Source organism: Argentina silus (assembly GCF_951799395.1).
Source record: "Argentina silus genome assembly, chromosome: 12".
Taxonomy (NCBI): domain Eukaryota; kingdom Metazoa; phylum Chordata; class Actinopteri; order Argentiniformes; family Argentinidae; genus Argentina; species Argentina silus.
In genome coordinates this window covers 10693668-10717604 of record NC_139666.1, presented here as the reverse complement: position 1 = coordinate 10717604, position 23937 = coordinate 10693668, and the positions used below count along the sequence as shown (strand labels likewise).

Below are 23937 nucleotides of genomic sequence, written 5' to 3'. Positions count from 1 at the left end.
ACCATTTTCATAATGTTCATCTTCATCATCATCACCATCACTAGTCTTGGTTTAGCCACACTGAGCATTTCATACCCATTGGTGATACAGTATATGTACCTATACACGTTTGGAAAATATGTCATTTTCTCTTTGTACTGGATGTGTCATCGTGGGAGGAAAACAAGCAAGCAACAACCAAAGGAGTGTAGTGTTTGAGTTGCTATGCCACCTCATGTTGTCTGTGTGCCAGTATAGCGCTTCTACAGTACTTGCATGCCAGCCTCTCATTAACAGAGTGCTTTGAGCTGCTGCTGTGGGCCATGGGCATATGCCACTGATTGGCTTGCATGAGGCTGCTTGAGCTTGCTTTAGCAGAGGCCATTTCAACTCCAGTGTACTGTAGCACAACCTGCAGTACACAGCAGTGTACTGTACTAAAACCTCAAATCGTGGCTTTCATAACATAGTTGGAACGGTCACACTGATTGAACGATTTGTTTTACAGTGTGTTTATCAAACACTGCTAGTCTCTTAAACATAGCAAAAGGCTGCATGCGTATTTGTGCACAGTATGTTTGCGTAACTTCTGAAACAATTGCTGAAACATCATCGCATTCATTTGCATGTACTGTAGTCCCACTATGGGATATAGTAGTTGTGCCCATGCTCAATCCATATATCACATACTGTATATATGTATCATGATATATATATACATATATCATGATACATAAAATATATATATCATATACTCATGAGGTAAGTAGCTAAATCTTGATGTTTTTATGACTGCTTTCCCTTCCAGGAGATACACTGGAAAAGCCTGTCTTAACAAAAAAAAGGGTGACAACAAATAAACCATACATGAAAGATATGGATGGCTGGCTGACTCGAGGGGCGACTCTCCACTACCTGCATCGTAATTATCCCATTTTTCCACACTGTAGGTGTTAAAAGGGTTCCCTGAGTGTCTGCAGGCAGATATCTGCCTCCACCTCAACCAGAGTCTACTGGAGGACTGCAAGGCATTCCATGGAGCTACCAAGGGCTGCCTGAGGGCCCTGGCCATGCGCTTCCAGACCACCCACGCCCCTCCAGGGGACACCCTGGTCCACTGTGGAGACGTCCTTACCGCGCTGTACTTCCTGTCCCGTGGCTCCATCGAGATCCTGAAGGAGGACATCGTGGTGGCAATTCTAGGTAAATAAAGTCAATCTTGTACTATACAGGCTGCGTCGTAATGTAATGTTGATTGGTAGTATACTGTATTCAAGATGTCTGTACTGTAGGTGTATTTTGTTATTGATTAATGAGTAGTAAGCTAGTGTGTAGAACAGTATGTTCTAGGTTGATCATGTTCTGTCATAATGTGTAACATCTCTGCTCATTACGATTTTGCTCATTGATTGCTCATTTGACAGAATGTTTTGAGGTATGAAAAGACAAATACCTTTTTACATTTACATTTATGGCATTTAGCAGACGCCTTTATCCAAAGCGACTTACAACAAATACACCTGTTTAAGTGAATCATCTATCCATCAGTCATCACAAGATGAAGTAATCAATGCTCAGACCAGGGGCCATTGGCAGTCACAATGCTAGAAGAAGAATTTTCATATGAAATTGCATAAATACTCTACTGTACTTGTATTGTAGTACTGTGCATGTATTGTGAAATAGTCATACATTTCCTTGAGACATACTGCAATATCACACTTTAATTTTACACTTGATCTGGAACTGTTCCAACATTGTTTCTAGCAACACAAGGCTATGCAAATACCTAATGTCATTGCAGGAATTAAATAACCCAAGAACTGTGCTCAGTGGAGGGTTTATAACAATGGTTTCGAAAGCACTTATACTGACATGAGCATTCATATTTAAATTCCTCTCCTATTTGTTGTGTATACTTGGTTGGGCATTTAATTAAATCTGCAGATTTGTTGTGTTTGCTTGATGGACCGATTTAAATTATCGATTTAAATACTTTTGTTCAAGCCAGTTTCGGGTTGCCTGCTGATATGATATTTGCAGAGACAGAAGCCAGTTCAGCGAGATATACACCTCCCTAGTGGGGATCGAGCTGGGTCGCTTTTCAAACATACTCATACACTGCAGAAGATGTGCAGTGGGAGTTTTCTTGTCCAAATCTGAGAACTGACTGGAACAATATGTTCTGTCTACAAATAATCTTAAAAAATTCTTGTACAAAGTGTGAAGTGAACACTTGAGTGCATTCTAAACCAGATGTCTAATCCAGATGTGATTTTTTCACACATTTTGACAAGAATACTGAGGTAAGCTTCCACTCCTAAGGTCCTGTCTTTCAAAGCATTAGGACTGTTTATGTGACAGTGTAGCAACTCTGACATTTCTATTAAGTGGCTCTGTGTGAGACTGTTTGGCAACTTCAAAGAGCACAGTGAAATAGCTGTCACTGTCTAGCTCTTCTGGGCTTTTAATAGCCCCAACAGTGAGAGAACAGAGAACAGATACATTGGCTGAGGAAAAATGGAAAAGGGGATGGAAAAGAGGATGTTATGGATTGTGAAATATGGCTGTTAACATTAATTGATAGAACCAGTATTGCGTCATTGCATCATTACATATTGGCCATATTGACCCCCCAAATAAATAAGAAATGTATTCTTAGATTACACAGGTGCTGGAGGCTAAGCCAAGATGAAAGGGACAATTTTTCATAAAATGAAAGCTCCCTAGAGCAACACCTGACATAATAAGGTCTGAGCCAGGGTAAAGCTGCAGTGTCACATATAAACCAGTAATAACAACTAGGCATAGAAAAAGTCTTACAGAACATTTTCTTTCAAACAATTTATCACTCCACATGATGCTTTTTGAGAAGCAAAACTTCTCCACTATTCCATTTTAGTGCATGCTTCATGAGTGGAACTTGACTTTGTCTGGCATTCTATTGTGATGCATTTCGCATTCAGACAACCCTGACGTGGGAGCTGTGTTTCACGCTTCAAGTCTATTTTTAGGTTCTTGCTGTGTACTGTATTTACCATTACATTTCTTAGTAAATATCTGTATTGAATAGAACCTCACCTGATCCACTTTGTAACAGGGAAGAATGACATCTTTGGAGAGATGATCCACCTTTATGCTAAGCCTGGGAAGTCCAATGCTGATGTCAGGGCGCTGAGTTACTGTGACCTGCACACCATCCAACGGGAAGAGCTCTTAGAGGTGCTGGACATGTACCCTGAGTTTGCTGACTACTTCCTGACTAACCTGGAGCTAACATTCAACCTAAGAGACGAGGATGCTAAGGTACGTTTCCATCAAATGGCACTTATGGTCATAAAGCCTGATCAGCCGTTGGCTAATCTGTGGCATAAATAAAGTTCGAGAATATTCTGACCATTATTAGTCACAATAATAGAATACTCAGCTAAAACAAAGGTAGGCCAGGTGAGCAGTGGCTGAGCCAGAAGGGTGCCTTGTGTATTTTAATGACAAATGTTCCATCATCCTGAAAAGTCTACAATAGTCTTTTGTAGAATTATTCCATGCATCCCTATGAATTAGGCATATTTCTCACCATCTCACCATGTTTGCATCTATGCAGCCCAATTATTGTCAAGGTGGCAGTGATTCAGATGGTGAAGAAGACACAAAGGGCAGAAGAAGCAGAAGAATTTCCTTCACACCACATCCATCTAAAGAAGGTGGGTCTCACACACCGAAGTAAGCATAGAATCTGCACCAAGTGCTGCCTTTGTAGAAATGTTTTCTTCGTTGTTATTTTTCTACTGAACAGCGGCTCTCTCCCTGAGGAGGTCTGTGCTCTCTGGAACAGAGAACGGTGTGTTCCACTGACTCTTGTTGATTACAATTCCACAGGGGGGAGCAACAAGGAAGTGGAAAAGGACTCTGTGAAGAAGAGGGACTGTTACTCGTGCCTAAAGAGAGGTTCAGAAGACATGAAACTCTCAGGGAAGGAGGAGCTGAGGTCTCTGAGCTCGAGGACAGGGATCCAGGGTTGTCCCTCCGTAGAGAGCCCAAACCTGGGGCTAGTAGACACAAACCCCACTGGAGACATCCAGGCTAGGGACTGCATGGAGAGAAGAACTTCTTTTGAAGGTAACTTCAGCGTTTCATTATTGAGAAAGACATAGATAACCCACGGTGCTCAGACATTGACTCCTGTTGTTGGATTAGGGCAACCAAATACCAAACCAAAACACTCATCTTTAGTGTCTACTCATACTACCCTCTAAAATGTCTGAACAGTTCATTATCTGATTTCGAATGGACTGTACATTCTCTCAACTAAAAAGCCTTTAAGGTCAGGACTAGGGACCTTGTAAGTATCCTAAGCGGAATGTCTTTATGACAGTGGGGAAATGAAAACCCACAGTTGTAAACATCTCCTTTAAGAGGATCATGGTGAACATCATCCAATTACACCCCCACCCCCTCCCTTCAAAAGTCAGTGTTCTCACAAGCATAGAAATAGGTTTAGGAACGGGTCATTGTTTCAACTAGCTGCAGATAAAAAGCATCATGCAGGGTTGAAATACCAAGAGATGTCAGTGGGTCTAAGACAGGACCTCCAGCACACTATAGCAGACTTCATTATGCACCTTGATCATACAGTATCAATCAGGGGAGGCTGGTGGAGGCCTCAATGTAATGCGTGCAAACACGTTAATACCATTCCTCATTACATTACAAGCATTACAATGAGCCCGTCCTCCAATTTCTACCTCCACTAGCCTCCCACTATATCAATCCTCTTTATAAATCCCAGACTACCGCCGTGTTTACGATGGTAACTGTCCCATCAAAAGGAGCACTGAGAAGAGTCTCAGTGGAGCCAGCTTCCATCTACGGCTTAGTCACAGTGTGGCCTTTTTTAGAGGCTTTAAGAAAATCTGCCGTAGCTACCGCTTTTGAGTCACATGCTCTCACCCCCAAATGTGCACGGTATGTCCTAGTTGTTTCTCATCTGAGGAATGTAATACCTTACAGCAGTATGCCTTCAGACGACTGTGGGAGAACAACATCCGATTTTCATGCTGCCCACCTTATCCCCTATTTTTGGAGTAAACCATACATAGCGCCATAAATATGAGATAATTCCCACTTATTCAAAAGGCTCAATAGACAGTCAATAGACGGCAACACAGGGCCATGGTTAGAGGTATAGTATCAGGTCAGCTGGTGTCTTGTACCAGGCAGATTATTCAGGCAAATACTGCAACCAACCCCATCATCTCCATTTCAAAGTGAAATCATCCATGTGGGTTTTGCAATTCTCATTCAACATTGAACTAGAGCCAAGATGGCTATCAACCATTTGGGTTGTGTGTGCTGTAGGCCTAGATGATAGAGACAACAAAGAGTCTTCCGTCCAAAAACAAACCATTGAAAGTCCTGTGTGAGCGTCAAAGCGGCACCTGCTACAGCAGATAAAGGCAAAACAAAGACATGACTAGCCATGACTGTCAGTTTTATCACCAAAGAGGTCCTGTTACCCACCAGCATGAATGATTGGAAGGCTAGTACTAGCAGGTGTCTAGCAGAGATAACACCAGAGTTAGCCTGCAATCTGGATGTCCTGCTACCTTGTCTACATTAACAAAACATTGCAATAGCAAGTCTACAGCTGCAACGCTAGGCTAATAAATTAAATACACACAACTTTCCACCAAATATTAATGGGGTTCTATTTCTGTGGTTGGTTGGTTAGGGATTACTATGGGCTGACCCACATGTTAGGCTATACAGTAAGTCATGTGTGTCTGCTTCCCTCACCAGATCTGTGCAGTGATAAATGGCCCGGCGAAAAGCCCACAGACTACCTGGATGAGTCAGCACAAACACAAGAGCTGAGAGGGGAGGACGACTCTACGAGCGAAATCACGTATGGTGAGGTGGAGCAACGCTTGGATCACCTCCAAGAGCACTTAAACAGGTACATGTACATCCACTCGACCATCTCTGACCTCTGATCTGTCAAGAGTATAGGCTTCCACAGATAGGTGCTATCAAGCTAATGCCCCAGTAATGAAAGACGAAGTACTAACATTAATATTATAAAGTCCTTGGGCTAATAAATACATTTAATATATATATATATATATATATATATATATATATAAATAAATAAATATAATAAAAACATTTTTAAAACAAAAATAAAAATGTCATTGGCTTTTCTACTGTACAGCGTTTCAGAATGGCAACATAAATTCTGAAGTATCACTAAAAGCCCATTGTTGTAACACTGAAGGCACCTCATGATGACAAATAGAGAACTCACGTAGGGTCTGAAACAGTGCCAGACGGATGGCTGTAAAACTACACCATAAATGGCAGCACACTCCCCAGATAATACAATCAGAAATCAGGCAGCATCACAACATGTAAATGAGCTGCTTGTTCACTGTACAATAATATTTTTGATTCCCCCTTATTTCCCCAGGCAAACAAATGGGTAACAACACACCAGCCGGCATTACACTGAGACAGACTGGAAGACAGACAGACAGACAGACAGTTCCATCTCAATTAAGACACATTGTCTAGTGAACTCTCTCTGACCCTGTTTTTACATTGTTTGGAACCAGGATGTGATGGTTCAGCAGCATGTATCTGCCATTTAAAGTATTTTTCAGTGGTAATAGCCATTGGTCGGACAAGGAGACAAGGCGACGTAATTGCTAGGACGTCATACTCCTCGGTCAGGCTATAGTCATAGCAACGAAAAATACACTAGGTTGTATGTAACCGCGCAGAATGCATACCTATTGTATTATCTCTTTCTAGGATTTATCAGGATCTGATTAAAATTATGAACACATTTGAAATGTACCATAGTGTGAATAGTATTCTAGTAATACAATATACTAGGATATACAGTATATAAGGAATTAATGTGGATGACATCATTTTTGATTAGTAGTTGGGAGTATCACTCCTCAGAGAGAGCAACAGCCTACCACTGTATAAGAGAGAGACAGTTGACAGAATACATTCTCAAGGTGGCATACTGTGATCCTACACTACTGTTCATGATCAAAGTAGAGCATAAGCTCCCTCTAGTGCTAAAGAGCACATATTCAACTAAGTGATCATACTAAAATGGTAGCTGTTGACTATGTTTAAATATCATTCCGTATCCTCCAGTAATTCACTACATAACCAACGATAACCACATATATCTGTCTTCTCGCTGTGTATTCAGGCTCGAGTCCCAGATGACATCAGATATTCAGACCATCCTGCAGCTACTGCAGAGGCAGTCCACTCTGGGACCTCCAGCCTACAGCACTGTGACTGCCAGTCCAGACTATCAGAGGCCAGCTGTAAGGGTCCAGCCAATTGCTGCTTTGACCACTAGCCATTACTTCAGCCAGTCATCAGCACAAGTATGAACTCAACTGTTGTGAGTCAAACAATAACACATTGCAAGGTTTTTTGAAAACAGAAACCTTCGTGAAGATCATGCCTAACGTGAAGTGATCTATTTTGAAATGCCACTGAACTAAATTGTGTTGTATCATTCCATTGAATTACGTTCAAATGTTGGTGGTGGTGAATAAAATGATGACAGCTAATTTACATTGAAAGAGGCAACTGCTTATGTGTGTGCTGTGTGTATTTTTTTCAGAGTACTGAACAGCTGAACTTGGATAAGTCCCATCAAGAATCCAAAGACTCACTGTCAGGTTCAGCTCACACGGATGGAACCTTAGAAGATAGCCTTACAGTACTGCTTGTACAAAGACACACACAGGACCCTACCACAGCACATCAACATTCAACATCCCTCCTTCTTCCAGTGGAAACCTCCTCACCATCAGACTCATCCCTCAACAACACTGGGATACATAGACCAGCCTTGGACCCAGGACCTCCGAGGCCATAACACTTGACTTTCAGTTGCACTGATGTAGTAATGCTGTAATTTTAGTAACATTATTGTACCAACGTTGTTACAGCACAATTTTTGTATCTAGTTGGAATCCGCTTGTGCAGATTTTGCAATTACACAAGCGGAATAAGGACTGTTCCTGTTCCAGCATGTTACAATATTGTTACTAGAGTCATTACCATAGGGAAAGAACTGTTATATCATCTATGATTATTAGAGCATTACTACACAGGTATTGAAGAAACCTCATGTAGAGTGTTACCGATCGTTATTTCTGTTTGCCTGTCTTCTCTGAAGTGTGACTCAGGGTTTATTAATGGACTATTGCATTGCAATATGTAAAGTATACTGTATTTTTTCTTCTTCTTTCTTTAGAAGATGTGCATTATGTTTAATCATGCGCATGCACCCTTGATGTTCCACTGCCAGCAGCAGAGACACCATGCATACATGCTTGTCCAGGCACAGTAGCTAACGTGCATGTTTGAGAGTGTTTTCTGTCGCATGTTAACTTGGAGTCAGGCCTCTGACAAGCAAGTGTGATGTTGGCATGTTTACAAGGCAGTGCATTCAATTTTGTGTTAGTATGTTTCTTTTTGCACTTCTTATTTGAACCAAAATTAGCTCATGATATACTGTATAATGATGACAATGTCAAAATATTTCAGACATTTGGTTTTTGGTTTCTTTATCTAATTGCATATTAGTATTGACTGTAAACACATAACTGTTAGTAAATCAATAGGCCCACAAGATATATTGGGTAGTGTGCCTGGTAACTAAATCCAAATATGAAGTCAGTATCTCTATGTAGCCTACACACTGCTCATTCTATACATCAACAAAATCACATTGTTTTCCAACAGTTTTCATAGTTAATGCACATAACATCTCTTAGGAAAGAAAGATGTACAAATATGTAAATGTATTCTTTTTTTTTTTTTTTATTCCTGAGAAATATATTTGGGGGAAGGGTGTCATTCATATGTTAGTGGTAGCACTACTGTAGGTTTGTCTTGGAACGATGGGAGCAATAAAAATGAAAATGCAAACATTTACTTTTGAAGAACTTCCAAATGGCTGAGCTTTTGTTATGTCAAAAACTTTCACCATCAGAAAAAAGTATTGCACTAATTAGTTTGAATACTTAGGAAATTGCTGCTGATAGCAAATTCATTCTCTTTCCTCATATATTTACGTTTGGCACCCATTGTACTGCAGAATACATACTGCTGTACAACAAGCATTATTGAAAATGTCGTGCTTTTCTCATTTTTCACCTGTTTCTATAGGCTACAAACCTATCCTCTGTATAAGGTAATAGGCCTAAGGACAGCCCAGTAAATTGCATGTACCAATGAACTAAAACTTTCAAGACGTAAAGCATAAGGAAGACTGTAAGCTATAGGACGAGCACTTAGGAAAGATGCAGAGTTGTAGTAAAAGAATTAGAATATTTAGTGATGATTTTAATGAAGTGTACATTCATAAAGCATATATTATGCAATAAGCTTTAATAATGCTACAGGTATATAGTATGTAGCTAACATGTAATGTGCTTATTGAAAGTGAATGTTTTTGCCACAAGTTCATTATGAATAAGCTTCATTAAGCTTAAGTAATGGTCTACTACCTACATAATATGTCATATTGTGCTTATAAAGGTGTAATGAATGCTTTATGAACATACAGTTTATGTAAATTGTTACCAAATATTTAAAGACATTAATGTTTATTTTCACATGGATTAGTACACAATGTGTCACCTGTTAGAACATCCCCTAAAATGAGTAGGTAATATAGGCTACTGTGTTATGCTGCAGCCTGAATGAAATGCCCTGGAAAGTTTCAGAATAAATCGGTCTGTGTCCACCATATGCTTTGATAAACAATAACAAAAAAGTAAGAATTGCTGCACATTTGCACTACCTTGAGCTTTGATACACTTTTGTGGTCTATTTCACGTTTTTGGTGCATTTTCGAAGTTCGCCACGAAGCCTACTGCTACACTTATTTGAAGGTTTCTACTCTGAAGTATTTAGATAATGTATAGGACATAGCTGATAAGGTAATTAACTATTTAAAGGAATAAAGAGGTATATTGGATACATTGTCATGGTACAATTCATTGTTTCATGTTAAAATCGCTTTGAATGTTTTTACATGCATGGCCACTTCACCAATGTACTTTAAACATCCTGTATAATCTTGAGACTCCAATATATGTATTTGAATTTGGCAGGAAAAAACAACATGATTGATAGTCGGCCTGCAGTGACACAATGGGGTTGCTTTTTTGGGTCAGACTTGAAACAAAATGCCTTGAGATTTTTGTACTTACTGTAGATCAGCCTGTTGAATCTGGAACATTCTGGTTTACCTGTGTATCCTTTATCGCACAGAGTTAGTTGGATGGTGAAGACTTATATTTTTCGACCCCTCTGATATCTGAACAATACGGACCCCTAGTGGCTTTTTTTATATCAGTGCATCATCGAGATTGTAGAGAAACGAAACTGAAAGTCCTCCATTTCTTTACAAGAGAATATCTGTTGAGTCACATGAATTTTAAAGGCTGTTCACGGTAGTCTGCTTTGCATCCGACTCTCTGTACTTTGGCTTTTGGAGTGATATTATTACATGGAAATGGCCTTTGACATAGATAATACCAGGATTAGTCTCATTGAGGATTTCAGACCCAGACTGAGACATCTCATTCAAGTAGAGCCTGTTCTGGATCATCTGGACTTCCTATCGACAGACCAAAAAGATATGGTCAGAAATAAGGCAAAGACGGAGAGCAACTACCGAGCAGTCGACCAACTTATTGATTTAGTCATCAAGAAGCCTCACCCAGATGGTTGGTTCAGGACATTTGTGAGTGCACTTTCAGCTGGAGGCTGTCAACATGCAGCGAGTTACGTGGACAATAGTCCCCCAAATCCCGCTTTGGAGGAAGAGAATGACATTTGTGTCCGACTCATTGAACTCCTGTCCCCAAGTCTTTTGGAAATGAAGACTACTGACGTATGCCACACTTGTTTTCATTTAGACATTCTCACCGCAGAAGACCGTGAACTTGTAAGTAGGTCCATGTCGCATTAGTCTACAACTCATAGGAAACATGAAATAGTTAAAATAGACTTAATTGACATATTAAATTATCTGGATGATGTTTTCAACACGACTACGGGCAACGCTAAAATGTATCTATTTACATAATGCATAGGCAGGTAAGCAAAAGTGTACTGTAACAATGTAGTCGTTTATTGTTACATTGTGACATTCTTACAACTGTCAAAGGTCTACTGTAGGTTTAGCTGTTATACCAAGCACGAGCAAATAAACTCACAATGAAGATAACAGTATCTAAAGCAATATTTCTAGGGTGGGGGGAGTTTACAAATCCAATGCATAATGTTACAGAAACTTCAAACAGGTATCAACATACTGTTAACATGTACAGTACTCACAATGCAACAATCTAGATGTAGGCTGACTACCTAGATGTAGACTGACTAGTATGTGAACATACTGTAGATCATAGAGTAATGTTTTACTGAACAATGTATCCATGTTTATGTAGTACATCTCTGAACCAGAGGAGGGCAGACTAGTTCCACTAATATTACAGAGCAGCTGTTGGCATCTGTCAATCTTTCATGATTGATTGGCCTATAGGTCTCTCTCTGTCACATTCTATTAAAATCATTATATTTTTGTTCTACTGTAGATACTATCTGAAACTACAAATAAGGGAAATATTAATGGTGCGCGTGAACTCCTCAGAAGAATAGTGAGATTTCCACCAGGGTGGTTCTCCACCTTTCTGAAAGCATTACAGAATACTGAACACACTGACCTGTACAAGGAACTGATAGGCGAGCCTCCCAACAATGATGCAAAAGGTAAGACCTTGTATTAGGATTCATCAAATCAAACTCATTTGAAATTGAGGAATAGTTGCAGTGAATAAATCATGCAACATCCCTTGCCCTTTCACCATTTTGAGTGTATTTATTAGATTAATAATATAAACTGTACTCATTGATGTGGTTAACATTAGTCTGAACCTCTGCTTTCGCATTCTAGACCCAGCGACAGGAGAGGGCGATGAGCCACATGGTCTGATGGAAGTGAACGAACCTCCGGGGAACGATGGGAATGATGCCACCGTGGAGGAGGAGCCCATGGGAGCAGAGACGTCTGTTTCCCCAGGTCTAGGGCTGGAGCTGCTGGACAGCAGTGTGACACAGAGGAGTCTGGATGAGCCCTCAGAGGCTGCTTCTGATACTATAGGTGGAATATTAACCCAAACCAAGTCCTACTCTATCATTGACATGTACATTAGTGTATATTTCATACTAGTTATAGTAATAATGATTGTAATGATGAATCGCATAGGACAGTGTAGTTCTGTTTTAATCCCTGCCCTGTATTAATCCTCTATGCATTAATGAAGAACATATGAAATCCAAAGTTGTCAGAAGAGAGTGCATTTGAGTCAAAGCATCAGTCTCATACAGCAGTGTGGACCTGGAATAGTTGTCCAGATGCTCTTTAAGAAAGCAGTACCAGTAGAAATCAGAAAATACAATACATAGTAGCATAGTTATTCAGAAAAATGTACCAAAATCAACAAATGGAATTGTGCCCATTTAATTTAAAATAATAATTTAATGTGGAAAACAACTGATGGACTTCACCTTTTGATGTTATTTGTCTAATCAAGTTTTAATTGATATTTCAGACCTATATAATGACAATGGAGAACAAGTGGAATCAAGTGAACCTGCTAACAGCCTGAATCTCTCAGAGTCAGGTAAGGTTCCATGACCATTGCTAAGTGGAAGTAGAGGGACTGGTACTGTAAGCAGCCCTGATCCATTCCACATCCTGTTAATTTTAGGAAAACAGATTAATCTGCTTAGTTATTTGAACAAATTGTTCTAAGAATGTTATGCAATTGGATTTCATTTTAGAGGCTCTTTTTTTCTGTCTGACATCAATCCTGCCCCATTTGCTGAGTTGGGAACCATCAAAGAGTCACACTATTTGAAGCCATCTCTGGATTAGGTTATAGCGTGTCTGTGCTAGTATTCATCTTGAAGTGTTAAACATTTTTGAGTAGAGTGAGGAAATGATAGAAATACAGTGCCTTAGGAAAATATTCAGACCCCTTCACTTTTTCCACATTTTGTTGCGTTATAGACTCAATTTAAAATTGATTAAATTAAAAGAATTTGCCATCAATCCACACACAGTACCCCAGAATGACAAAGCGAAAACAGGTTTAGAAATTTCAGTAAATTTATTAAAATTAAAATACAGAAATACCTCATGTATTCAGACCCTTTGCTATGACACTCCTGTAATGACAACCTGATCCACAGTCTGTAATTGATTCCTATGCAAATCAGATATAAAAACAAACATATAAATTCCAAAATTGCATGAACTATAATCCTTGCATTAAGATGGACTCAAATCAACTTATTGAGTTTTAGCTAATTGTGTCGTAGCAAAGTGTCTGAATACTTATGTACATGAGGTATTTCTGTATTTCATTTTTAATAAATTTACTGACATTTCTAAAAACATGTTTTCACTGTCATTCTGGGGTATTGTGTGTGGATTGATGGCAAATTCTTTTAATTTAATCCATTTTAAATTGAGTTTATAACACAACAAAATATGGAAAAAGTGAAGGGGTCTGAATACTTTCTGAAGGCACTGTATGTAGGAGTAGAGAATGTCTCGGCCACTTCTTCATTTAATACGTTTACTTTAGGTCAGCAGGAAGCTCCTCACTGAGTCAAATTTCCTGAGGAAAGTAATAGTTGTTTTACTGACACTGCCGTGATAGCAGTCGTTTATCTCTACAGTAATAAATATTATATAGAGTTGTGCTGGCCAGGTTTGCATATGTTCTAGATCATTTTGATTGAGAGCATGAACGGATCTTGCCGTTGGTTTGTCGTAATAGAGGAGTGGGGAGTCTGTAGCTCTCTTAGGGTAGCTGGAAAATTTAACAAAAAGGCAGTTTGAATGAATGGAAGAGTTCCTACAGCTTGTCCTATTTGGCTCAGCCAATATGTTCCATGTGTATCATGACAAACCACTCAGAGGTTAAAGAGTACAAAGCATAGCCAAGTCTCTCAATTACAAACACATGCTGTTTAGACTCTATGGTACTGGATTCTGTAGTACTGCAGAAAGTAGTGGAAGAGTTAGTTGGTCCACATTATTCGATGATTCAGTATGATGAAATGTCATTCAGTAAAACAAAAAGTGTTACTGATAAGAAATTGTGTTTAGTAGAATATACTCAACCATGAATCTGCAAGCAGTAGGTCAAATGATAATGGTGTGTTGCTTGATGTTATCATCACATGTGTTTAGCAATATTGTTACCGCTGTGTTTAACTACTGCTGAAGGCTTGATTTCCGTATTTCCATTCCAGGAAAGCATTCCTGCTTGTTCATTCCAGTAGGTGGCTTGCATTCTGGGGACTGGATGGTTCCCAGTGTCAGTGACTGTTGATGGCATTAGTCCAGCAGAATTTCTGGTGTCATAATGGTTATTTGGAGTGATGAGTCAGGGGAGTTGAATGTGATCTGACAGGTGGGCTAACAGGAGGATGCGGCCAGGTGAAGCCTGACATCCACATTGACAGCTCTTGCCAGTCAAACAAGCCTCTGATGACACCACAGTGTATCTGTTTTCGTGCATGCATAAATATTATTTTTAAATTCACTATCAAGACAGTGGGTCATAATTAGTTTCAATGTGTCACATTATTTAGTAAATCTATGTCTTTGAGGTTTGGGCAGAATGCCTGGTTTGGGCAGAATGACTGGTTTGGGCAGAATGACTGGTTTGCATTTACATTTACGGCATTTAGCAGACGCCTTTATCCAAAGTGACTTGCAACAAATACATTTGTCTAGTAAGTGAATCATCTATCCATCAGTCATCATAAGAAAAAGTAATCTATGCTAGGACCAGGAGCTATTGGCAGTCACAATGCTAGAAGAAGGAAGAATTACTTTGGACAGAATGACTTGTTTGGACAGAGCCAGTACGTCTGAGGTTACTTTGTGTTTCCATAAACTAATAGAATGTGTGCTGCTCTACTACATACTCCTACTCCTACTCCTACTCTTGAACTACATAAAATATATTGCATTTCAGCTTTCTGCATCAAGCAGAGAGGCAGACCCTGTGGGATGACTGTCTTATTGACATGTTATTGAGCATAGCTAATGGTGGAATTTCCTTCATAATAAGTCTGGGGTCTGGGAATGGCTGATAAATGAGCAGGGAACTATAGAGGGCACATTGTCTACTTCCTATTTAGTTAAGGCCCCTATCTCTTCATCTCCATAGTTTTGTGTTGCACCAGTCCAATTTAATACTGCTCCCCGAGACAGTACTATGACCTTGAACATAATGAGAGTCTGGGTCTGAGTAGGTAGATTAACAAGTTGACTATGTATATGATGTTGTTTTAACCACAGGGTTGAGGACACAGTTTAGTAGCAAACCCCAAGCAATGACAGGTCAAGCCTTTCCAACTGTGAATGTTGTTACTGTTTCTCCTAAATGCAGGTTGCTGACGTGGATAATAGTTTTGGTCTGAACCTCTGTTCTACTTTACAGACTGCAGTGACACCACCACCACCGCAGCTGCTGCTGCTGCTGCAGGAGGCCCCAAAAAAGCTGACATTGTTCTCCGAGATTATCAGATGGATGTCGCAAAGCCCGCCTTGGAGGGGAAAAACATCATCATATGCCTCCCTACAGGAAGTGGTAAAACCAGAGTTGCAGTCTATATTACCAAAGAACATCTGGACAGCAGGAGGAGAGAGGGACAACCAGGGAAAGTGGTGGTCCTGGTCAACAAGGTACTGTATATCACTCCATTGTCCATACATAAGTCCCATGCATACAACCTGTGTGTGTGTGTGTGTGTGTGTGTGTGTGTGTGCGCGCGCACATGCTCACACTGTAGCATAGCTACATGTGTAAGGATCACAAGAAAGCACTGCTCGTACAGAACTGGGGATAACACAATTCATGTGGCTCCTCTGACCACAAATGATATGTTCAGAGTAATAAGAAGCCCATTTTACCACATGTCACATTGGCAAAGATATTCATGCCCTCTTTCTTAGTCTGAGGATTTATCGTATATATATACACCACAGCACACATATTGAAAAACATTTTCTTTTTTGTAATAGAAGTGATCCATGATACACATCCCTGAGAATACAGTATACTGTATTGTATATTGCTATATATTGTAAGTTACTTCTGTATTATCTTTACTATCAGCAATTGAAAGACCCCAATCCATTACCAATTTGAGAAATATGCATAAAACCCAGCATATGATTTGGTTGTTCATTAAGTGGGGTGGGGGGAATAACTCTCAAACCTCCCCAACTAAAACACTAAATATGCCGACTTGTTGCCCGGCCAGTTTGAAATCCTGTCTCAAACAAAGTGAATCACGCCATTAAGATAGTGTACACATATGCACTTTAGTGTTGTCAGTGTAATCCAAACACTCTATTTTGTTTACTCAGTTCATAAATAGAGGCACCAGAAGCCTTTCAAACATATAGAACTTAACCAATGCGTGTGCACCCGCTACACAGTGCATACTAGAAATCCAACGCAACATTGTTTGTAGTGAGGCAGACCCTCAAAGTGTGATGTCATTAACCTGTAGTTTTTGTGATACTGTATTTTCTCCTTCAGGTGCCACTGGTGGAGCAGCATTACTCCACCGAGTTCTGGAAGTTTCTGAAACACAAATACAGAGTGGAGAGAGTTAGTGGAGACTCCCAGCTCAAAATTTCCTTCACAGAGATTGTCAAAAAAAACGACATAGTCATATGTACCGCCCAGATTCTGGAGAACTACTTGGAGAGGGCCAATAGTGGAGATGACGATGGGATTCAGTTATCAGGTATAGTCACCTGGCTTTGAGTTGCTCAATTGCTTCAATAGTATGATGCATATTTCATGAAACATTAATGTCCATGGGGGTCGGGAGGTAGCCTAGAGGTTAGAGAGGCAGGCCAGCAACCAGAGTACTGCCATTGTGCCCTTGTGCCCATTAACTGCTCTACAGGTGTTTGTGCCTCGGGCGTGTGTTTCTCTCTCAGGGTGGGTGGGTGTGTGTGTGTGTGTGTGTGTAGGGGGTTGAAGCAAGAGGACAAATTTCCAATTATTGGTTCATTTGCCAAATCTTTGTTACCTATAGTATACACATGTATGAAATGCATACATTCCTAATCCCATGCAAACGTAAATCAAACTGTCAAGTCTTTGGCCTTGTGCTCCATCATATCAAGTCTATTCACCTTCATGAAAACTATTCTTGAATCAGTTCGCTGAGAGGTGATTTGGATCGGATAGTAAACAGGATAACTCACTGCATCTCCACTGAGAATTCACCTGACAGGTTCTTGTCAAAGTCAAACGCTTCCGGATTTCCTGGCCACTCTCGCTGGCACTCTCCAGTCCAAGGTGGAATACCCCTCTCAGTGGAACATATGCTGTTTGTTGAAACGCCTGAGAGATTGTTTGTGTGTGTGTGTGTGTGTGTGTCTGCTGGTTTCCAGGCCACACTTCTGTTCAAGCCACCAGTGTATGCCTGATCAAATTCACATGAGAGCCTCTGTCATTGCGTCAGACTCGACGTTCCACTCCAGACTTCTGTGCCCCTCTGGGGATGTATTTGTAACACCCTGTTCAAAGTTGTATTTGTGAATGCCTCCTACCTCCTCATCACACGTCTCTCATTGCTGTGAAATACGCATTTAAAGCTGTTTTGAGGAATGTCCTCTGGCGACATTATAATGAGATGTTGTGGTTTAAACTGCACTGTCGAGTTCCTTGAAAAGTCGTGGCTTTTGTGTGGTCGGAGGAACCCAAACAGAGGCAGAAATGGTGTAGTCTAATTTGTGAGTGCAAATAAGCCACCTCTATATTTACAGGACAACTGATGGCAGAGAAAACGGAAACAAAATCCATTTTGAAAATAGTAATGCTAGGGGAGAACCTTATCCTTTTGAACCCTGCAGCAATGTGAACGGACCCACCCAGTACTATGCAATAAGGGATTAGTCTGAGTTTCTGGGACTAATGAAGAATGTTTCATTATCTTGGTAGCTACAAACCAAAATAACCCCCTAAATTCACAGACTTGACTATTGGTGTTCTTGCTGTCTGTTTCTGTTGTGTACTGTAGATTTGTCGTTGATTGTGATTGATGAGTGTCACCACACACAAAAGGGAGGGGTCTACAACCACATCATGATTCGCTACTTGAAGCAGAAGCACAAGAATGCCAGGTTAAAGAAAGAGCAGAAAGATCCGATGCCCATCCCACAGATCCTGGGCCTGACCGCCTCACCCGGAGTTGGCGGGGCCAACAAAATGGAGAAAGCAGAGGAGCACATTCTAAGAGTAAATAGCATGCACTTCTACCGCTCTCTCTCTCTCTTTCTCACACACATTCCCTACCTCTCCCTTTTTCCCTCTCTTACACACACACACACACACATTCTTCACTCTCATTCTTTCCCTCCCTTGGTTTATTCAACACAGTCCTCCGTCCCGGTCAAGCCCTGAACCGCCCATACTCCATCCCTCATTCATTTAGTCCCCTGCTCAACAGGCCAAGCTGTTTCCAATGTTCCACATGGCCCTCGTGCACCAGGCAGCCATAAACGTCATGATGCCTCTCATAGTTTTACCACAGAGGAAAAGATTGAAAACAGCTTTTTGCTTAAACTCTCTACTGGTCATACTGAAGTTAAAATAGTTTAGACATTACTAACGTATTGTGATTATTGGTAAACGTACATTATACTGTAATTGCCTACATTGCTAAACTCTGGTAGAGAAGTTGATGGTTCCTGACTTGTATGAGACGTCATCATATTTGCTGCCATGTTTTGTCTTTGGTAGATCTGCGCTAACTTGGATGCCTATAAAATAATGACGGGTAACCTTGGGGAAAACAAAAGAGAACCAGTGAAAAACATTGCAACTGCTGAAGAGAGAAAAGAGGTAGCCTACCCATTATACTCTGTAGTAGAGAGAAAGATGTGTCCATTAACACACTGCATAGAAGCTTCTACATGTATGTCTTGTATCATAAATGATATTGTATTATTATATCATAATTATATATATCAATAAACTGTGTCCCTCTCTTGTCAGGATCCATTTGGGGATGTGATTAAAGGCATCATGAATGCCATCCACGTCCATGCTGAGCTCAACCCCACTTGTGACCCAGGCACCCAGAACTATGAGCAGTGGGTGGTCCAAAAAGAGCAAAATGGTGAGATGTGACACATCCTTTTTCTTCATCCTCTCCTAAGAAGAGTTGCAGTCTTACACTTCACACCCACTCTTCATACCAAACTTCAGAGTTAAATGAAGAAACACTCTGTAATTTGACTATTTAAAAATGTTGTGGTCCCCCAGCTGCAAAAGAGGAAAAACAGAAAGTGCGAGTGTGCGCTGAGCATCTTCGGCAGTACAACGAGGCCCTGTGCCAGAGCAACACCATCCGCATGTGTGATGCATTCAGCTTCCTGGACAAATACTATGAGGAGGAGCGGAAGAAGAAACAGGCTCCTCCAGACGAAGAGGAACCCATAATAATCACTGACACTGAGAGATTCCTCTTCGTACTCTTCAATGGTACTGAACAGTATACTGTAACTAATGTCAGTTGTTCTACATACAGTAGCAATAGACTAGCCTGCTACAAAAAAAACTGTAGATGAATTACCGTATTTGAACTGTTTTGAATTGACTCCTTCTAAATCAATGTTCTGCAGAAAACAAAGTCAAACTGCAGGATTTGGCGAAGCATCCAGAGTATGAGAATAAAAGCCTCTTTGAGCTGAGAACCAAGATCCTGAAGGAGTTTACATGTAGAGACAAAGCCAGAGGGATCATTTTCATCAAGACACGTCGCAGTGCCATTGCATTAAGCCAATGGGTTCAGGAGAACACCAAGTTTGAGGAGGTCGGAGTAAAAGCTTGCCATGTCATTGGAGGTGGAGACCAGAGTGTGGTGAAACCCATGACCTCTGTGAGTGTATTTTCCCCCATTTTATGGCCAATTTGAATTTACTATAGCCCATCTGTTCAATGCATAGCATATCAGCGTAGCATAGCCCATGAGTTGCACTGTGTCAGAAAGCAAATGTAGTGTTGGAAAGCTCCCTCACCAGTGTTCCTTTTTCTGCCCTGAACAGTTTGAGCTAGTTTAGTGGACAAGCTACAAGCTACAGTTCACCAGACAAGGACATTAAAACCATCTGCTCAAAGCATACATTACAGTAGCCTAGCTAGCCTATCAGTTGCACTCTCAGACTTTTGACAGGAAACACTAACAGAACTCTATATCGCTCACACAAAACACATCATGGTCATTTATTTAACATAATTTACACTATTTACATAAATGTTGCACATTTACACTCTCTTTGTGTGTGTATATATATATATATATATATATATATATATATATATATATATATATATATATATACACACACACATATACACACACACACAAAACACTTTATTAGGAACACTATACTAATACTGGGTAGGGCCTCCCTTTGCTCTCAAAACAGCCTCAATTCTTCGTGGCATTGATTCCACAAGATGTTGGAAACATTCCTTTGAGATTTTGGTTCATGATGACATGATTGCATCACGCAATTCCTGCAGATTTTTCAGGTGCACTTTCAACCTGTGAATCTCCCGTTCTACCACATCCCAAAGGTGTTCTATTGGATTCAGATCTGGTGACTGGGAAGTGACTGGTGACTGGAAGAACACTGAACTCATTGTCAGGTTCATGAAACTAGTTTGAGACAACTTTTGCTTTGTGACATGGTGCATTACCATGCTGGAAGTAGCCATTAGAAGATGGGTAAATTGTGGCCATGAAGGGATGCATAGTCAGCAACAATACTCAAATAGGCTGTGGTATTCAAGCAATGATTGATTGGCATTAACGGGCCCAAAGTGTGCCAAGAAAACATTCCCCACACCATTACACCACCTCCACCATGAGAACGTGTACAGGTGTTCCTAATAAAGTGTGTGTGTGTGTGTATATATTCACATCTGTTTTAATCAGGCTGAGCAAAGGGATGTTTTGAACAAATTCCGGTCTGGTGAAGTCAACTTGCTGATTGCCACGACCGTGGCTGAAGAGGGTCTGGACATAGCAGAGTGTAACTTTGTTATCCGATACGGCCTTGTGACCAATGAGATTGCCATGATTCAGGTCAGTGATGTCAGAGGCTAACTGCTTGTGCCAAGTCTGAACTTTCCAGAATTTAAATTTTATGAGGTTCAGATGAGTTTGCTTTTATACACTGCTATTAGTGTATCATTAACATAGTATTACATTGCAATGTAGTTTGCTTTGTATTTTCACACAGTAGTGGAGTTAAGCAGTTTGAATTAGAGATGGAGTAAGGAACTGTTCTTATGTGTTACATTCCTTTAGGCCAGAGGCAGAGGCAGGGCCGAGGACAGTACTTACACTCTAGTGGAGGTGGAGAACTCTGGGGTCGCTGAACGCGAGTGTGTCAACGAGTACCGGGAGAAAATGATGAGCAACGCCATCGATAAAGTTAAGAAGTTGAATCAGGAGGAATACGAGAAGCGGGTAAGTCTTAACTGTTTCTGCCACCTTCAAATAAAATTGTATTTGACTGACTGAACTGTAGCAAGCCACATAATGTGCTGTGAATTTTTCCCTTCTCCTCTATTAGATCATGGAATATCAGACTCAGGCCATAATGGAGGAGAGAGTGCGAATGACCAAGAAGAAGCAGAAAGGGATGAAAAAGGAGAGTCCGTCCAAAGTGAAGTTCAGCTGTAGAGGCTGCAGCAAACCAGTCTGTTCTGGCCAGGACATTGAAATCATTGAGAAGATGCACAGAGTCAATGTCAATCGACAATTCAGGTACAGTGCCTGTACATTGTACAAAAAAAAAAAAAAAAATGTCCATTTTTTTCAAAGCTATCTGTGGAAGTTTGTATTATATTGTACCTTGGTGTAAGATTTAGACTGTTAGGAAACATGCTGATCAGGCCAACCATTTGGAACTGGTTTTCACAACACCCAGTGATGAGTGATTGATCAAGTTAAGTGTGACAAGAACTATCAAACCAGTTAACATACAGGTTGGTATGACATGAAGACCCCCCTAAAGACCTCTTCACCCCCACTACCCCCCCTGTACTAACCCTACCCCATACCCTAGAGACCTCTTCACCCCCACTACTCCCCTGTACAAGTTCTCTCCTGTTAATAACAGGCATTACGACTGCCAATGGCTCCTGGTATGAGCATTTATTACTTTGTCTTATGATGACTGATGGATAGATGATTCACTTACTTAAACAAATGTATTTGTTGTAAGTCGCTTTGGCGTCTGCTAAATGCCATAAATGTAAATGTAAACATGAAGATGTTAATGCTATGTATACTGCTTCAGACTGGGTGATAGATCAAAGAATAATAAGGATCCATTGGTAAGGATCCTAGGTACTATATGCATTCAGATATACTGTGTATCATAGCATCAATGAATCAATAATGTATTGTTCTTTGCAGCGACCTTTTCATTGTAAGAGAAAACACCGTACTTCAAGACAGACTACTGGACTACGAGGCCAACGGTATCTTAGCTTGCAAGGACTGTGGGCAGGTAGGTGTGGGGGATGCCTAAGTCTAAGTAACAAAAGTCTTCACATCTCTAATATTCCTGTATGATCTTGATCTGTAAGTACTGTAAGTGAATATACCTGTATCTTAAAACAAAAACATGTCAGACTCACGCATTCATTTCTTCCACCGCAGAGATGGGGTTCAATTATGCTCTATAAGGGGATAGAGTGTCCTTGTCTTCATGTCAAGAACTTTGTCGTGACCTATGATGAAAAGAAGAAGAACTATAATAAATGGAGTGAGCTTGCCATCCAGTTCCCTGCTTTCGACTACACTGAACATGCACGCCTCATGGCCCAAGACTCGGAGGATGAAGAAACAATGTAATAGCCTGAGAACGATAAGAATTACCACTCATGAATCAAAGCACATACATGTGGTTGCCTGCACTTGTGGTTGTTGATTTCCAATCAAATTACCCTAAAATATTCACTGGAAGCTGCAAATGTGAATACTATGTGTACTGTATTGTAACAATGTGACTTATCCATTTTTAAGACCATTATTGATTGTGTCAAACCACTGCATTTCGCTTCTGTTAGTAAACATATTGGGTGATACTTTAACACAGCGTGAACAGATCAAACACAATATGGTAATGAACTACTTCACACACTTCCCTCTCTCTTGGGATTCTGTGGAGGTTCCTCTGTCCCTGTGGTACTTTATTACCAGAGTGCACCTGTCAGCACACATGCTCTCATTGCATCTGACATGCAGACAGGTGGTGGTGTTTTTGCCGTTAAACTGTCCCCCCCCCCCAAAAAAAAAAAAATTCATAAATACACTGTTCTGAGATTTCTTTTAATCGTCTGTACATTTGTGCATCAGATTGCCCATGACACAGGTGACGGTTATTGGGTGAAAGGGATATACCTGTTCTATGCAGGGCTATGGTGATATTGTGTTTGCTCTGGGTACTCAGGTTTGGGAGTTAAGTGGATAATCTAAGGCACTAATTAAAGGAAAGACAATTGACGATGGTTGTTCCACATACTGTGCCTCCTTGGTTGCTCTTTTCAATGTTAACGCCAAATGCATGGCTTTCTGAATATTTATCCAGAATGCAAATTTCACGAATGCTAAGAGAAATTAAGCAGAAATCAGCTTGAACGTCAAAATAAATAACAAATAAAATTAAAAATTAATGTGCCTAATTGTTATACATTAAACTGTATTACTACAGTACGTTGTGTTCGCCTTTCCTTCTCTTTGACATTCTATCCACCTTGTGACACTAAC

At 40.4% G+C, this 23937-nt stretch overlaps 2 protein-coding genes across 2 annotated transcripts in view; both read left to right on the top strand.

The window, feature by feature from the left end:
• The window catches only part of kcnh7 (potassium voltage-gated channel subfamily H member 7), a gene marked incomplete at both ends in the record, with an annotated part of 32807 nt that extends 24916 nt beyond the window's left edge, over window positions 1-7891 (top strand). The window contains 7 exons of the mRNA XM_083682108.1: window positions 930-1182; window positions 3080-3285; window positions 3584-3683; window positions 3859-4098; window positions 5779-5935; window positions 7208-7391; window positions 7634-7891. Of these exons, the coding sequence (XP_083538234.1) occupies window positions 930-1182; window positions 3080-3285; window positions 3584-3683; window positions 3859-4098; window positions 5779-5935; window positions 7208-7391; window positions 7634-7891 (1398 nt within the window). The remainder of the gene's footprint in view (window positions 1-929; window positions 1183-3079; window positions 3286-3583; window positions 3684-3858; window positions 4099-5778; window positions 5936-7207; window positions 7392-7633) is intronic.
• Window positions 7892-10467: 2576 nt separating this feature from the next.
• ifih1 (interferon induced with helicase C domain 1) lies at window positions 10468-23877 on the top strand. Its single transcript, XM_083681785.1, has 16 exons — window positions 10468-10978; window positions 11631-11805; window positions 11990-12196; window positions 12648-12719; window positions 15561-15805; window positions 16668-16878; window positions 18166-18383; window positions 18888-18989; window positions 19143-19266; window positions 19413-19631; window positions 19772-20028; window positions 21091-21240; window positions 21466-21627; window positions 21734-21927; window positions 22582-22675; window positions 22828-23877. The coding sequence occupies exons 1-16, from the start codon at window positions 10538-10540 to the stop codon at window positions 23020-23022; spliced, it is 3066 nt and encodes a 1021-aa protein (XP_083537911.1). The 5' UTR covers window positions 10468-10537; the 3' UTR covers window positions 23023-23877.
• The last annotated feature ends 60 nt before the right edge of the window (window positions 23878-23937 follow it).

Bases quoted from the DNA above. Each gene is read 5' to 3' on its own strand.
- ifih1 (XM_083681785.1), top strand. From the start codon at position 10,538: ATGGAAATGGCCTTTGACATAGATAATACCAGGATTAGTCTCATTGAG. The intron at 19,632-19,771 runs GTACTGAACAGT...AATGTTCTGCAG, and splicing joins CCTCTTCGTACTCTTCAATG to AAAACAAAGTCAAACTGCAG. The intron at 21,241-21,465 runs GTCAGTGATGTC...ACATTCCTTTAG, and splicing joins ATGAGATTGCCATGATTCAG to GCCAGAGGCAGAGGCAGGGC.